Source organism: Centropristis striata, chromosome 15 (genome assembly GCF_030273125.1).
Source record: "Centropristis striata isolate RG_2023a ecotype Rhode Island chromosome 15, C.striata_1.0, whole genome shotgun sequence".
Lineage (NCBI taxonomy): Eukaryota > Metazoa > Chordata > Actinopteri > Perciformes > Serranidae > Centropristis > Centropristis striata.
In genome coordinates, this window is record NC_081531.1 from 30,159,990 (window position 1) to 30,176,451 (window position 16,462).

A 16,462-nucleotide genomic window follows, 5' to 3' on the forward strand; every position below is an offset into this window, starting at 1 on the left:
AAAAGTATTAGCCTATCCTCAATCCTATTTTAATTATTACTACGCCATTTAAAAAAAAAGTTCTTTAATTATCATTCATTCTAGTTGCGCTTGCTAGAATCAGTGTTTCTGCCTGATTAACCCACCAAAATCCGCTATTTCCGTGTTGTGTACCGGCTGAAACCACGCCCGCATCCCGTATATATTTTGGCTCATTAATGTAGCGTGCCGGTGGGGGCAGACGCGTGACAGTGTAAACACCATCTCTGTGCCTCTCTCCGTCCTCGCCCCTTGGTGCCAGTGCACTTTTCAACACGCTTTGCGCATGTTCCCAAAGTGCGCTGCCCTCGCCTTGGTGGATCTGCCCGCGGACTGCCCCAGTATCTGGAGACTTTTTTTGACATTTGCATATCTCCTTTCATCTCTCGGTCATGCTACGAAACCCACAAACTCATACAAAGCTTGATACGATTTGGATGTAGACGCCCGAGCGCGTGCGGCAGCACGCGGGCTGAGACTTTTTAGTATCGACCTGTCAGATCGGATGCCCCGATGAGAGATCCAGTTGATACAGCGGCTGCCATGGCTTACCACCCTTTCCAAGCTCACCGACCAGGTGCCTTGCCCTTATCAGCCTTCTTGACCGCCGCTCAGCCCTCTTTTTTCCCTGCGCTGGCTTTCCCAGACGTCGCCTCCGTGTCCGAGCCTCCTCCGGAGCCGGCTGCCTCTGACGCGGGGCTGCGCGCAGCACTGGGACGCCAGCAGCAGCCACTTTACCCGAGGTCCTTAAAGAGCCTGCAGACTGAGGATGGACCGGATGATGACCCGAAAGTAACACTCGAATCAAATCATTTGTGGGATGAATTTCACAAAATGGGAACTGAGATGGTTATTACTAAATCTGGAAGGTACGTGAACTACAACGGTCCCATTGGTTGCTAATTAAAGTGCCATTATGAGCATTATTTTATTGGTCCCATTATTATTATTGAGGTCTGTTTAAACCGCTTTGTTTGTGATTTTAAGAGCTGAATTACTATCAATTAAAATAAAACATCCACACTCTGATCAGGCGTTTAAATCTTTCAACTTCACATTTAAAAAACTCCAAGCTGGGAATCTCCTTGCTTGCAAAAAAAGTTAAAGTTTACACGACTTTTTTCTCTGCTCAGGAGAATGTTTCCGGCCTTCAAAGTGCGGGTAGACGGGCTGGTGGAGACAGCAAAGTACATCCTGCTGATGGACATCGTCGCTGTTGATGACTGCCGCTACAAGTTTCACAACTCCCGCTGGGTGGTGGCTGGAAAAGCTGACCCGGAGATGCCAAAGCGCATGTACATCCACCCAGACAGCCCGTCCACAGGAGAGCAGTGGATGAGCAAGCCCGTCGCTTTCCATAAACTCAAACTCACCAATAACATCTCGGATAAGCATGGATTTGTAAGTAGGAATCATTTGAACTTTAATTGTAGCATTTGGTTAGGACCTGTCTAAATTGGCACAAAACCCCGTCAGTAGGCCTATGGGTTAGTGACCTTGTTATTCATTTATTTATCTATCTATCAGTAATGTATTATATTTTTACATAATTTTAATTATTTCATACTTGTCAATTATGTAATTTACTACCCCACACAATTTCTTCATTCGACTTTCTTTTTTCTTTCCAGACAATTTTAAATTCAATGCATAAATACCAACCCAGATTTCATATTGTGAGAGCCAACGACATAATGAAGCTTCCCTACAGCACCTTCCGGACATATGTTTTCCCGGAGACAGAGTTCATTGCTGTCACTGCGTATCAGAATGACAAGGTAACCCCCAATCCCCTCCACACGCACACACAGCATGCAGTCCCGTTAGAGACCTACTGGATACACTTGCAAAGATTTAGCAGTTTTGCACATTTGTTTGGAGGAATTTTGGGGGAAAAACACAAGTTTGGCCAAGGTTTGGATGGTTTGGTTTCTTTTGTTTACATATGAAAGCAAAAGTACATTTTTGGATTGCCTGAAAAAAACTGGGCGCCCCCGTGAGCTTTGTGGATGCTGTAATCTTCTGTCACTGTGCACACAGAAGATTTTTGACTAACTTGCTGATTTCCGTTTTTTCTCCACAAGATCACACAGCTAAAAATTGACCACAACCCCTTTGCCAAAGGATTCAGAGACAGTGGAAATGGGAGGCGAGAGAAGAGGTATTTGGTTTGTTACAATGATTAATAATAATATTAAAGGACATATAAGTATGGGTGGACTTGAATCTCAATTTGTGATCAGCAGGAGTAAGCAGTCAACTATTTCTTCAATGCATGAACACCAAAGCAAAGCGGACCGGGACGGTGCTGATTCAGATGACTCTTGTGAACAACCCAGTACCAGTGATCCGTTTTATTCCCCACGGGAGCTGGTGAACAGCCCTCTGATGTCCCCACCAACCTGTCAGGGTGGGTTCACTTACAGTTTATTATGTCGTCAAGCCACCTTTATACAAATTTTTATTAACTTACAGTTTTCTATAGGATAAAGTATTTACCATTACAATCACTAAACGAGGGGATGTTCATTCATGCTTCATGAACCCCAGATTATTTTCATCTTCAATCTAGTCTTAGGACCGCATACCTAGAGTTCCCCTTTGAGCTAGGGGTGTGCCTTATCGTATCGTTCTCCATAATATCGGTATATTATATAATAAAAAATAGCATATTGCGATAATGGCAATATTCCTACTTCTTGACATAGTGACGTCATCAAATCATTGCATTCAAAATTTACTAAAGTTATAGCCCAAAAGCACCAGCAACAACATGAACTGAAAGTAACAAACGTAAAATAATTCGTTATGCAGAATGACTCCACTCAGATTGATGTATTCTCTATATATTGTTGGATAATTATTTTTGATGCATTTATGTAAGCAGCATTTTACTATCACAAAGGTAGAGCTTATTTTAACTACTCAATATAATTTTATGTGGTTTCATTTATAAGAATGTTTAATCACGTTTTTTATGTTTAATCTGATAAAAAGTAACTAAAGCTGACAGCTAAATGTAGTGGATATTTGCCTGTAAACTGTAGTAAAGTACAACTATAAAATTACATAAATGGGAATACGCAAATTAAAAAGACGTGCCTCAAAATTGTACTCAAGTACAGAACTTGAGTTAATGTACTTGGTTACATTCCACCACTGACATTTGCAGAATTAGTTTGATTATTTTCCAATACCTCCATTTTGTACCGAAGACTCAAGAGGACATTTTTTTTGTATTTGGCAACTGTTTACACTACATTTTATATTTATGGTTGATTTATATTTTGTTTAATGTTTTTTTATACAGAGGAAATAATATAATTTTAAATAATTTTAAAAGATCATCATTTCTATATATTTTTCAGCATTTTGTAATATCGTCAAGAATATAGTTATTGACAAAAATACCCTGAAATATTGTGATATTATTTTAGGGCCATATCGCCCATCCCTACTTTGAGCCAATATTTGTGATTGGTGTATTTATTAGCAAACAAACCACTGATAATCACACATATAAACAAACTATTCAACTCAAATTCTATATAATAATTATAATGTGGATCCTATTTTTTCATTTACTTGTCTCAGCCATCCTTGCCACATGCAGGAGATCTTTCCCAACAGGATTGTATCCATATATCTATTAATAGGATATAGAGGTTAACAGAATGGGCCTATATCAGCCGGCATTTGTAGTTTTCATAGCAGGAAAAGTCCAGGTGTTACTAACATTTTTTGCCTTTATGGGACAGCTGACAGAAATAAGAAAAGTGTGGAGGAGGAGAGCAACAAGCATCTCTGGATAGAATGGGACACTGTGGTTACATGATGCATCAAAACCCCTCAAGCACTACAGCTTTAACAAACAAACATGGAAGGAAGTTGTTCAGATGTACATCTGAACGTCAATTTACTGTGTGACTCAATTCAGCAAACAAAAATAGTTTCCTTTAATGAATCAACAGTTCTGGCGCCTTGGGGTTAGTCACACATACACAGTGTCTCGTTCACGGTTCAAGATGTTTGCACCAAGTCATCTCTGTTCCCACTGTGTTCTCATAATAAACAGCACTAACCATGCAGAAATATCCTCGTTTAATTCTCACTGCACGTACATTTTATTGAATATTATGATTTTTCCCACAGATGACAACAATTTTGGCAGTGATTCAGATATTGATCTACAAGATGAGGACATAGCTGAAGCCAGCTGTTCCAGGACTGAACACACAGGTCAGAAAAGTGAGGATATACTGTGGAACAAGCCTGCTGTCGGTCAGAGCGACGACAATCAGGACTCGCCGAAAGAAAGAACAGTGTTTAGAATGGCAGATGATATCCACTCTGTGGTGACTGATTCTTCAAAAAAGCACACGAGCAAAATGAAAGATGGGGTCCTGCCTATGATGCAGTCATCATCCCTCGGTGCGGGTCACCTTCAGACTTTGGATTTCTCCAGTGTGCACAGTCAACAGTTTCTTAAGCTCGGGGCACCGTTGTTGTTTCACCCGGGACAGTTTTCAATGAAGCCTGAGGGTTTGGGACATCTGTCTTCTTTGCCTGGACTAGAAAATGGTGGCCTGTCTTCTCAAAGCATCAACTCCCCATCTCCCTTCATGTTTCAACACTTGATGGCATCTCAGGTAGGCTTCAGCAGCAGCTTGTGTTCTCATATTTCACATTTTAACTGCTGAGTGACAGGGACAGGGACTTGAGTCAACTCAAATTACTGTTGTGATGACTTGAAATTTAAAAGAAATAAATGACTTGAGACTCAGTGGACTTGAAAGTTAAAGACTTGTGACTTGACTTTCATTTTTATGTAGGCAGTTAACGTATTAAATATAACATAATAACAATAATATCATAAAAGGTAAATGTTAATATGTAATGAAGAGGGAATATTAAGAAAAAAAATAACCATAAGGGTTTTGTTGTTGACCTTGTCTTTCCTCTTTATACTTGCTGGTGGAAGAACTTGACTTGGGACCTGAATTGCCTTAAATCAAAACAAGGATTGTCTTGACTTTAAATGCCCAAGAAATACTGACTTGGGACTTGCTTGAGACTTGGACCCATATATTTCCTAACAAATTACAAGCCACTCCTCCAATTTCACTGCTTGTCAAAACACTTAATGACATTGAAGGTGTCTTAGTTCAGAATAATCCTCAGATCAGATCAGATCTTGCTGTCAGTAAGGTTATGTCCAGAATAACCTGATTTAATGCATAAAGCACCATAAATAAAATCCCATATCATGAGACAGCAGCAGACATTTCAGCCTCCCTAATAATGTTGAACTAATTTGGGTGGGGTGAACTGAACTGAACTGAACTGAACTGACCCTTTAAATACTGCAAACAGTTTAATGCCCTTTATAAGCTCCACGACAGAAATTAGGAAACTTAATTCATGTATGTTTAAGATAATACCATTTCAACCAAGATAATTACATTTACATTATGGTTCTTGCCATGAAGTGTTTGCAAAAGACATTGCTTTTTTGAAAAATCAGGAAAATTAGATCATGTGATATAATCACTGAGTGGAGAAACAATGACCAAAAAAAGTTGTTTAATACATAACAAATTCATGAAATATCACATACTGTAAGTGTCTGGCTCCAGTTGGCTGGTAGGAGAGGGCCTGGGAAGGTATGCAATTGAAGGCTGAATAGGGAATTAAAATTAAGAATTCTATAACACAAAATGCTGCTTATTTTTCTGACTTTTGTCTATAAAACCACTCCTCAACTGAGCTCACACAGACATGCAATCTGTGCAGTTTGAGCAAATGTCACTGTGCTCATTTTACAGAAAATCTGTGGTGTTTTTAATATTAACATTTGTATTCTTTTGTACAGGGAATCTCACTGTCACCCTTTGGAGGGCTGTTCTCTTATCCATACGGCTACATGACAGCACCAGCTCTCCCCACCTGCTCTGCCACCTCTACATTGGCCAGAAACCAATGCTTTCGCAGCTCTCGGCCTTGGTTGCGATTCAGCCCCTATCCGATCCCAGCTGTCACCTCAAGTCAAAACCTGCTTACAACCAGATTGCCCGGCAGGTCAAACCCACAATCTGAGGTGTCCAAATCACAGAGCAGACAGTCAAGTCCAGTGTCTGACAATCATGGCCACAAAACCAAAGCCAAACAGAAGACTGCTCCACCAAAAAACATTGTTAAGGGTTCCACAAATGAACCACAAAACACACATAATCCAGTTGGAGGACTTGATAAAGCACCTCCTCCACATTAGACTCTCCTGTATGTTGTTTGGCACCGTACACCGTACACGTGGTGGATTCAGGGTGATGGATACACAGACAAGTTCATGAAGTTACACATAACAGTCACCTAAAATGAGTATTTTGCCAGAAACTGCATGTGTTGCTGCTATTCAACCAGTCATTATATCATAAAGAAACCTGCCTACTTAACACGGAGGTGGTGATTTGCAGGTCAAAACACACCCATTTATGTTAACACTAGGCTTAATTATATGCAACTGAGTTGTCTCAAATAGCTCACCTCTTCAGCCAAATTTAGCTCAGACTTTACCACAACATTGGGATGACTTTTTTTTTTTTGCAAAAACACAGAATCAATGCTTACTGAGTACTATAGTAATAAAAAAAACCTATCAAAAATACTAATTGGGGGAAACAAGCTATGCAAAACTTAAGGCGCCAAGTGGAAAGCTCCATGGAAGGACAATTATGTTCTTTAAATATAAAATAACACATTTTTTATTGCTTTATTCTGAACAATGGTGTAAATATTTTGCTCATCATTTTCCTTTTCACATATTGTGTAAAACATGATAAAACAAAGCCTTTTGAGACTCAATGCTGTAACCGATTACTGTCAAATCTCCTATTGAGGTATGAGGAAACTGTATAGCACTTGTTCACATTCTGTTGATGAATGATGAATCTAATTGATGAGGCACCGTGGACTTGGAGGGAAAACTCAGGATTTATTTTTTTTACCAGCACTTAAGAAAGATGTCTTCAGTAATCTGGCATTTTATTTGCCAAATTATTCAGGTGAATTGATTTTGTGTGTTCTTTTTTCACAATTTAAATAAAGATGTTCACATTTTATGCAGTTGTCTTGATATGTTTATAATAAATGGATATAATACTGTTGATGTTACACTGCACATTAAAGCCACTACAAGAAACTTTCATTTTGTGTTGATTTTGGCGGCCCTGTGGACCGAAGCAGCAGTGTTTTCATGAGCCTGGCTCTTTAGCTAAGGGAGTGAAAGGTAGACACACTTCTTGTCTAGGGGGAAGGGGGTTATTAATTAAATATGTTTAAAAAAAAATTTCATCTCACAATTCTCTCCATCTGTTAAACTACCATCACTGCCACATTTAGCTTTTTTTGTCATTGGGTCAATTATTTTCTTTTTTTCCCCCTCTTTTCCGTAACCTACGACAGCGTAGGAAAAAAATAAATAAAAATACGGACCCAGGAGAGGGAGGTAAAATTTCAAGAATCAGTCGCAAATTAAAGTGGCAAAGCTACGAGAAAAGAAAATCAAAGATTCATGAGATTAAAAGTGGCGAATCTCTGAGAAAAAAGTCCCAGGTTTATGAGTTTAAAAGTGGCAAATCTAAGAGAGAAAGTAGCAGATTTATGAGAAAAAAGTGGCATAGATGTAACCAGCGATCCTTGCATCTGTCCATTGAGGTTTTGATGTAGAAAAGCTATCACCTCATCCAATTAGTCCAAGTATGGTGTTTACTCCTGAATAGGCCCTATTCACAACAATGTCTCTTCAAAGTCCGGATACTTATGAAAATATGGTGATTCTGGGCTAAAACCACAAGTATTCCCTTATTGCTGAATCCGATTGTAAAGTATAATATGTCTAAGTCTCTCCCTGCAGACATAGTACACGGCATGCAGCATCTTCTGTGGTGATGCAGTTCTTTGAAATGGTAAATGGTAAATGGACTGCACTTATATAGCGCTTTTATCCAAAGCGCTTTACACTACAGACTGCACTCATTCACCTGTTCACACACACATTCATACTGGTGGCCGAGGCTATCCTAAACGGTGCCACCTGCCATCATTTGTCAGGGATCGAACCACCGACCTTCCGATCAGTGGGCGACTGAGTCACAACAAAACACTAGCCGATTTTTCCAACTTTTTTTTCTCATAAATTGCTACCTTAGTCTCGTAGATTTGCAAATATTACCCCCCTCCCCTGGGTCCGTATGTCCACATAACCACAAAATCTAACGTCAAAAACATACTACTCACTGACTCACATAGACTTAGCCCCTCTGCATGCTGCAAATTGCTTAATTGGCCAAACTGAGACAGTTTAATTACCAGTTAAGCAGGTCAGATATCACATTACCTCTGCTGACTCACCAATAGATGCATCTAAAACAGAAGATTCACAATAAATTGATTAATTTCCTCACACAAGCTAGCCCAACCAAGTATAGTGCATTGCCATGGATGGTGCTTACAAAAGGGGAAATAAAATGTCCAAAATGCTATGCTTTGCACTCCAAGAAAATGAGTTGTCTGTACATGGACACATGCTTTGAGCCTATTATAGATGTCTCAAGAGTTGGACTGGATACAAGTGCTGGACTCAATGAAGCCAGCTCATCCGGCACGGATCAGGATCTGTCTGGATGTTTGGCCTAATCCTTTAAGTTCATTTGACTAAATCGAGACGTTTCTGTTTCATTTGTACTCCTTATACTAAGATCAGCCCTTGAGCTACAATTTCTGACTTGTCCTTAATGTTTCATGTTGACTTCTGTTGTAGTAAGTACTTGTAGTAAGTACTGTGCCTTGAACCTGGCTGCCCTTCGGCCCACTATACACACTATTGTCATCTTTTTGCCAGCAATGGGCGATATGGCCCTAAAAGAATATTACAATATTTCAGGGTATTTTTGCAATAACAATATTGTTGACAATACCAGAAAATACTGAAAATATATAGAAAATATGTTTTTTTTTAAATTATCTTCGAATCTGTATAAATAAAAAACGTACAACAAATTAAAAATCAACCATAAATCTAAAATGTAGTGTAAACAGTTGCCAAATTCAAACAATTTACTCTTTATTGCAAAATGGAAGTATTAGAAATAATAAAAATAATTCTGCAAATGTCAGTGGTGGAATGTAACTGAGTACATTTACTCAAGTATTGTACTTCAGTACAATTTTGAGGCACGTCTACTTGCAGGTTTACATTTGTGTAACTCAATACTTAAAAAAATTACTTCACTGCATTTTAAAGGCAAATATTGTGTTCTTTCTCCACTACATTTATCTGCCAGCTTTAGTTACACTTCACATCAAGATTTAACATTTTTATAAATGAAACCACATAAAGGTATATTATGAAATAAAAATGAGCCCTACCATGGTGACAGTAAAATGCTGCTTACATAAATGCATCAAAAATAATTATCCAACTATATAAAGAGAATATATCAAACAATCTAAGTGGAGTCATTCTGCATAACGAGTACTTTTGTTACTCTAAGTACATTTTATTGCTGGTGCTTTTGTACTTTAACTTAAGTAAGTTTTGAATGCAATGATTTGACGTCACCACATGAAGCAATTTTTTTTTATCATATAAAAAATAAACTGGTATTATCGTGAACAATATGGCACCACCCTACTCTTTGCCACTCTAAAGTCACTGACAGTTAAATGTATTGTTCGGCAAAGACAGCTGTGAACCTAAAGATCTTAATTCTGAAGAAATACTTTTTTGAAAGCATTCTAATGCTTTAAAAATAGACTTTAAAAAAAATCTGACACTATTTTTTTCTGGAATCTCTTATTATTTTTCTTTGTTTAAGCTTCACAGCAAGCTCAAAGTGGTTCAGTGCAACAGCTGCTGTTGCCATGCCCTTGGCCATAGCAAAAGTGGCTGAGCAATAAAGGTGAATGAGCGAGTCTGCGGTCCTCTGTGCTTCATTCCATATGCATGAGTGCAGCTCAGTGCTTGCTAGGGCAATTCCCAAAACATCTCTGCTTGTGACAGCAAAGCTACACTTGAGTTGCTAATCCCTCTGCTTGTACAGCTGCTCAAGCTGCACCAAAAAATACTTTGTCTGAATACATAAATGACATATTGACTCATATAGTCAATATAAGCTGATTTGAAATATTTCTCCATATGACTTTTCCACACAGATTTGCTGACATGTCCATGAAAACAGTGTTGGTGCATGATTATGCATGTGATTGTATATTTATTAATGTAGGATTAACAAAGAAGAGCTGAGTATCTTTAGATGAAAACATTTTATCTGAACATAAAGACAAATGCCTCTTATATATATGGAGGAAAACCATATATCTCCATACTAAAAATCCACGAGAAAGCTTTATTGTCACGCAATGACACCGTGCTGCAGATTGGAAGGTGTTAGAGAGAAGTGCACATTGGAACAAAAGGTCATGCCACTCTGGGATATACAGTAGTGGCTAACAGATAGCTGCACATGTGTATGGCAACTTAGGCGCAAAGAGTAAAAATAAGCTCTACAGAATTGTTAACATTGCAGGAAAAGTGATAACAAATCACAGAAACAACTTTGCCTTATATTTGACAGAGCTGCACACAGAAACGCCGAACATATAGCTTCAGATACTTCACACTCGTCAGGATTTAGGATCCATAGGGACAGCTGGAACATATATATGAAGTCTTTTATTTGAGGAGGAAGAGCATTCAATGGGAAAACCCCTACATGGATGTATCAAGAGAGGTGGATACTAGAGGTGTACAGAGATGTTTAAAGGGCCAGAAATGGGCGTGGTTTATACTCAAAGTCAAGTTAAATCAAGCAAATGTTGTTTTTTCTAACTTAATATGTTTCTTCAATGCAGTTGTTGTGGCTTTAAACCATCAACATGATTTAATATTGGCATATTATTAATTACAAAATATATTTCCACATCCTCATACTGTAATTTTCATTATACATAATAGTTTTCGGATTCAGGTACATCCCGAGTGGATACTATTGTGTTTATTCATTTTCAATCCGTTGAGAATTTTTTTTTTAGCCTAAAAAAAATATTTTGTGATCCAATTTTAATATAAATAATATGAATATCATCAACTGTAAATTTGTTCTGCAGTGTCACATGGTACGAGTAAAATAAAAAGTGTTTGGAGACCAGCATTACATTACAGAAATGCAACAAGATCAAGATCAGGGTGAAGGTAACTACAACCTAAAATCCCTTTGTGATTGTTTTTCAATCATGACTAAATAACAGTGGCAGCAAACTGTTCCTTTTTTACTGTAGCTGCTGGTGCGAAAAAGTCAGGTGATCTCCCAGGAGGAAAATTGATCTGAAAGTCTTCCCCTTTTGCTGGGCTCCTCTCAACTCTCTACTGTGTGCATTTTCAACTTGGCTGAGCGAAAGAACATCTCCAATGGCTAAAAAATGTGGTGAGGAGGTCAACTGCAAAGTTTTGCGGACAGCAGAAAACTGAAGAGGCACCAAAGGGAAAGGCAAAGCTCCTCTCCTGTCAACAACAACCCATCCTCACTCTGCTATATTCCTCTTCTTTAGTTGACGGGCAAGCAATAGCATAGACGTGAAACTGTTATATCACATTGCATATCCTGCAGAATACTGACTTAAATACTCACAGATAATTTAATAATTCAACCACATAACTGACCGGGAATATGTGTAAAGAAAAGAAACACACTGTCAGATCTGTAAAGCTCAGATGGGATTCTTAAATTATGCATTATTCTCTGCATGAGACGGTGTCAAAGCACCATAGTAACATATTCTTGGAAAAATACTCAGCAGATCTAAATTTCCTCAGAAAGTAAGTGCTGAGAAATGTCTTCACAGATGGCTTAAGAGACTAGATCTGTAGCATACAATATGAATAATGCTCTTAACAGGGATATCATCCAAAAGCCTGTGTTATCATGAATAAAGCACTAGAGTGTGTCTGATGGGGCTTTGTGCGGTTATAAGGTGTGTGTGGGGGTGGGGAGGTGTGGGTAAGAACTTCCTCTGTTTGTTTACAGTTGCATTGAAGATTTCACCCGATGCATTCATATTGTTATGTCTGTACAAATTACAAACATAAAATAGACCATTTAAAAAGTCATTACTTAACACATGCTATAGAGTAGGTATGTGAGTAACTGTTCTCATGCCATATGTATTGTTCTTTGCAAAGAATAAACAGGCAACATTCTTATTTTCTCACCCTTGCCATATATATATATATATATATATATATATATAGACATAGATAGATAGATAGATAGATAGATAGATAGATAGATAGATAGATAGATAGATAGATAGATAGATAGATAGATAGATAGATAGATAGGCTATGGAGGCATGTCTGGTACAATATATCAGTTTTCTTGCCATTAGCTCCAAGGACTACATACATTATATATAGATTAAAATATTAAGATCTAACCATATAATCCATAAAGACATAATTTCAACTAAAACATTAAGTTTGCCTAGAATGGATTTGATCTTAGCCTCATTAACTGCACTTACAGAGATAGAATATTAATGGCCTCTGACGCCACCTAGTGGTTTTGCAGTAACACTGGCTGTGTTTTTTGACAACACTATTCATGACAGCTTTGAGAATGGAGTTAGTATATAGTTTTAATTGGAGATACTGACATTGAGATTTTTTACAAAATGTTTAATTGTTTACAATATCTGGATTAATTTCCCTATTGAGCTCACGTCTTTATAATTCCCATTTACTATTTTTATTGACTGGCTTGTTCGGCAATGTAAGTAATACCTGGAAAATATAGGCCACCTTAAATACCGAGCAAACACAACAACAAAAAAGTTAGAAATAAAAATAAATATTTTCTGAATTTCTGTCATATTTAGCGTTGGTGACTTAGCCCGTTGCACTAATCTGATCCTTGCTGATTTCTGGAAGCTGAGCAGTGAATATCCTTTCACTTTTACTATTTTTTAAACTAGACTCGAGGTGTTGTCTTACAGATTTATTGCCATTATAACTGCATGATAAGAAGTGGCTGAGGTTTGGTAAATCCTACAGCGGTCAGTAGTTAACTACCGTGTAAGATAAGGGGCTTCTAGTCAGGCGATAAGAAAGACCCTAGACTGTGAAACGTTTTCTAAGAACAAAACACATGTGAAATATCGGCCCTGTTCCAGACAACCGCACATGCTGTACGAATAGAGGGACAGCCTCTTCCGGGACCCACCCCTTCAATAACCTCCTAAACCCCGCCCATAAACCGCTCTGAAATCTGATTGGTTCTCTGCAACCGACACCACATTAGATCTAGGTTACATAGATAGAAAGTGTTTACTGTACCGTGAGTATTGCATATAACTTTGTTGTTTGTTACAATTCACGTTGATGCCATGGAAGTTTTTACTTTAAGTTACTGATGCCTAATTCTGTAAGAGGGGCCTACTGGGACATTTAGATCCCTAAAGACAGAGTAGTCTACTTTATTAATATCAATGGGAAAGTCTTACATAAACCAAATCACTAATAACAAGGACTACAAGCATACTATAAGCCTGAAAACATATTCATATTGTATATTAATATAATGTTGTAATATAAAGTGTTTCATTTGGATTGCATATATTAAACAATATTATCATAATCAAATAGCAGATCATTCTCTCACTTCTTTTTTCACTTCAGCTTTGGTGTGTTCTTTTTTTTTTCAATGTGTCAAAATTATTATTATTTTAACTACAAATAATGATGATTTACACAAGAGCAACTTAATAAGTCCAGCATTTTATTGTTCTATTAGAAGGTGTATCTGCCTGCATTCCACATTGTTTCTTCAACGCAATTATAATTTAATTCTATACACTACATCATATGTTGTATTAATTAAACGTTTTTCTTAAAAAAAAAAAAAAAAAAAAAAATCAATTTCAACACATACAGGTACAGTTCAACATGGAGATGCTTATATGATTGAACTTGTTTAAAACGCGATTTCTTTCATGTCAGTTGTAGATGAGAAACAAGAGGTGTTACGTAGGTCCATGGAGATGATTTACATAGTACAAAAGTCTACGGAACATATATCAAATTATAGAATTAAATGTGTCACATTTGTAATATCGACCCAAAAAAACACAAGGTAAGTCAAGTCAAGAGACTAATAGTAGTAGAAGTAATAACAACAACAACAACAACAACAATAATAACAGTAACATAACAACAATTAACTAAATTTAAAAAAGGGGACTAAAGATTGGGTATTGCCTGTATTAGTGTTGCCCATCATATTTATACTATTTTAATAGAATTTTCCACATTACATTTGCTGTAGCCATCTTAGCGGTACTGATTTGGTTTTGAAATCTTGTCTACGTGATCTAGTTCTATAGCGGAAGTTAGGGTTAGAGGTCAATGTCCAAGAGTAACCTGCCTGCGCATCATCACATCACCCCACTCTCTGCTGTTAAAGCGTCTGTCACCTCATCACGATGTGATTTTTCCCCCCCACCATCACTGGACTCAGAGATGTCTGATAGACGCAACTAATTTATTGATCTTTTTGGACTCAACTTTTTTTCAGGATTCCTTTTCGGTGCATCTCCACCGGTGAGTTGCCAGTCAAGATATTAATCTTCGAGCCGTCCTTTCTATCGCCAGTGGTGTGTAGAACATTTCTGAGATGTGCTGCAGTACAGTACACCTCCAGACAGTCAGCAGTGCTGTATAAGTACCATCACTGTGGCATTGTAATAGTATTATCTTCTGCCGGTGAGCTAGTAAACGTTATTAGCATCAGCCCCTCAGCTTATCTGTGGCTGCTATTAAGTTAGGAAGCTAGCTGCGACAGGTAACGCTTATTAGTTAACTTAACGCTAACCGTAGCTAGCTAGAAAACAGTATACCGGCTATGCCATTAAGCAATATGGTTGAGTCATTAGGTTCGGTTTGTTATATGTAGTTCTCGGTATCGTTTTGTCATGTTCCCTTGGCTCACGTTTGCAGCGTGTCTGGCCGCAGTGCTCGGCTTGTTTTTCTGGTCCCGCAAGCAGCTATCACTAGGTAAGGTGTGCCCTACCTGGGAGAGTGCACCTTCCAGTTGCCAGAGCAGGTGGTGAAAAAAAACTTAAGTTGTAAACTTAACCCTCTAACTAAACAAATAAATCCTCTGGAGTCCATCTATTTATTGAAAATATACATGTCTTATTTACAGTAATAACTTAATTTATATATGGTATGTAGACAAGCTGAGAAAGCCAGTTGAAAGTTCAATCATTGGAGCTTTCACAGTGTTTCCATTTATGATTCTAGACTATTTTTAATTGTGAATTTTCTTTCTACAATGAAAACTATTACTATTTTTATTTTATATGCAAATATACGGTTTTGTAGTTTTACTGTTTATTATTTTTTTCTGCTGTTTTTTTTTTTTTTGTATAAATGGTTTAAAAAAAATGGCACATTTCAATAGACACCTTTTGTATTTTGTTTGTATTTTTGGTTCCTGGCATCTTTAAAGTTTGTTAATTTAAATAAAATGAAAAATCTGACTGATAGCCAAGTTTGTGATGAGAAAAAGGAGCCATGCATGTGATGTAAGGACAGACTGAAAGATGCTAAACAGAGACAGAAATGGATGCATAGGAAGTTGACAAATTTGAACTAAAATCTCCTGGACTTCAGAGGTTTAAAGGAACAAAGGCGGGCTTGACGGTGCCGTGCAATTTAGATGACATCTTATTGACATCAATAGGGGTAAGGTTATGAGGACTTCCATGATTACTTTTGGACGTGAAGCAGAAGTCCAATATTAGAGTAGGTAGGTACTGTTAATATTTTCGGTACAATGTGCCCTGAAATGACTGTATGCAACATACAGTTGTAATCATGCAATTGTCTGGATCATTACCCAGTTTGCATTGGTTTTCACTGGCTTTTACAGGCTGTGTAAATCTAGAGGTATGCTCTTTATGCAGCCAGTGTTGTTTTATGTGTGTCACAGTTATTTAGCCCTGAAACAAAGCTTCAGACATAACATATGGTTACTGATAACCAGTGGTGGAAAAAGTATTCACATCACTTACTTAAGTAAAAGTACTAATGCCACACTGGGAAATGAAGTCCTGCATTCAAAACTTACTGAAGTAAAAGAACAAAAGTATCAGCATCAAAATGTACTTAAAGTATCGAAAGTAAAAGTACTTGTTATGCTGAATGGACCCACTGAGATTGTTATATATATTCTAAATATATTAATAGATTATTTGTATTGATGCATTTATGTAGCGTTTACATTTTTTGTAGAGGTAGAGCTCATTTTAATTACTTTATATACAATTATGAGGTTTAAGTAAAAATAAAATGCCTTCACTTTAAATTGACAATGTTTTTCAAGTTGAA

The 16,462-nt window shown here is 37.5% G+C and overlaps 2 protein-coding genes across 5 annotated transcripts in view; both read left to right on the plus strand.

Annotated features, from left to right (window-relative positions):
• Positions 1–352: 352 nt before the first annotated feature.
• LOC131986858 (T-box transcription factor TBX2b-like) lies at positions 353–6,617 on the plus strand. Its single transcript, XM_059351993.1, has 7 exons — positions 353–887; positions 1,152–1,419; positions 1,650–1,796; positions 2,103–2,179; positions 2,265–2,428; positions 4,171–4,667; positions 5,891–6,617. The coding sequence occupies exons 1-7, from the start codon at positions 532–534 to the stop codon at positions 6,287–6,289; spliced, it is 1,908 nt and encodes a 635-aa protein (XP_059207976.1). The 5' UTR covers positions 353–531; the 3' UTR covers positions 6,290–6,617.
• Positions 6,618–14,504: 7,887 nt separating this feature from the next.
• The window catches only part of acaca (acetyl-CoA carboxylase alpha), a 36,957-nt gene continuing 34,999 nt past the window's right edge, over positions 14,505–16,462 (plus strand). For all 4 annotated transcript variants that reach the window (XM_059350915.1, XM_059350916.1, XM_059350917.1 and 1 more), the window contains exon 1: positions 14,505–14,671. The gene's annotated coding sequence lies outside the window, so the exon portion shown is untranslated. The remainder of the gene's footprint in view (positions 14,672–16,462) is intronic.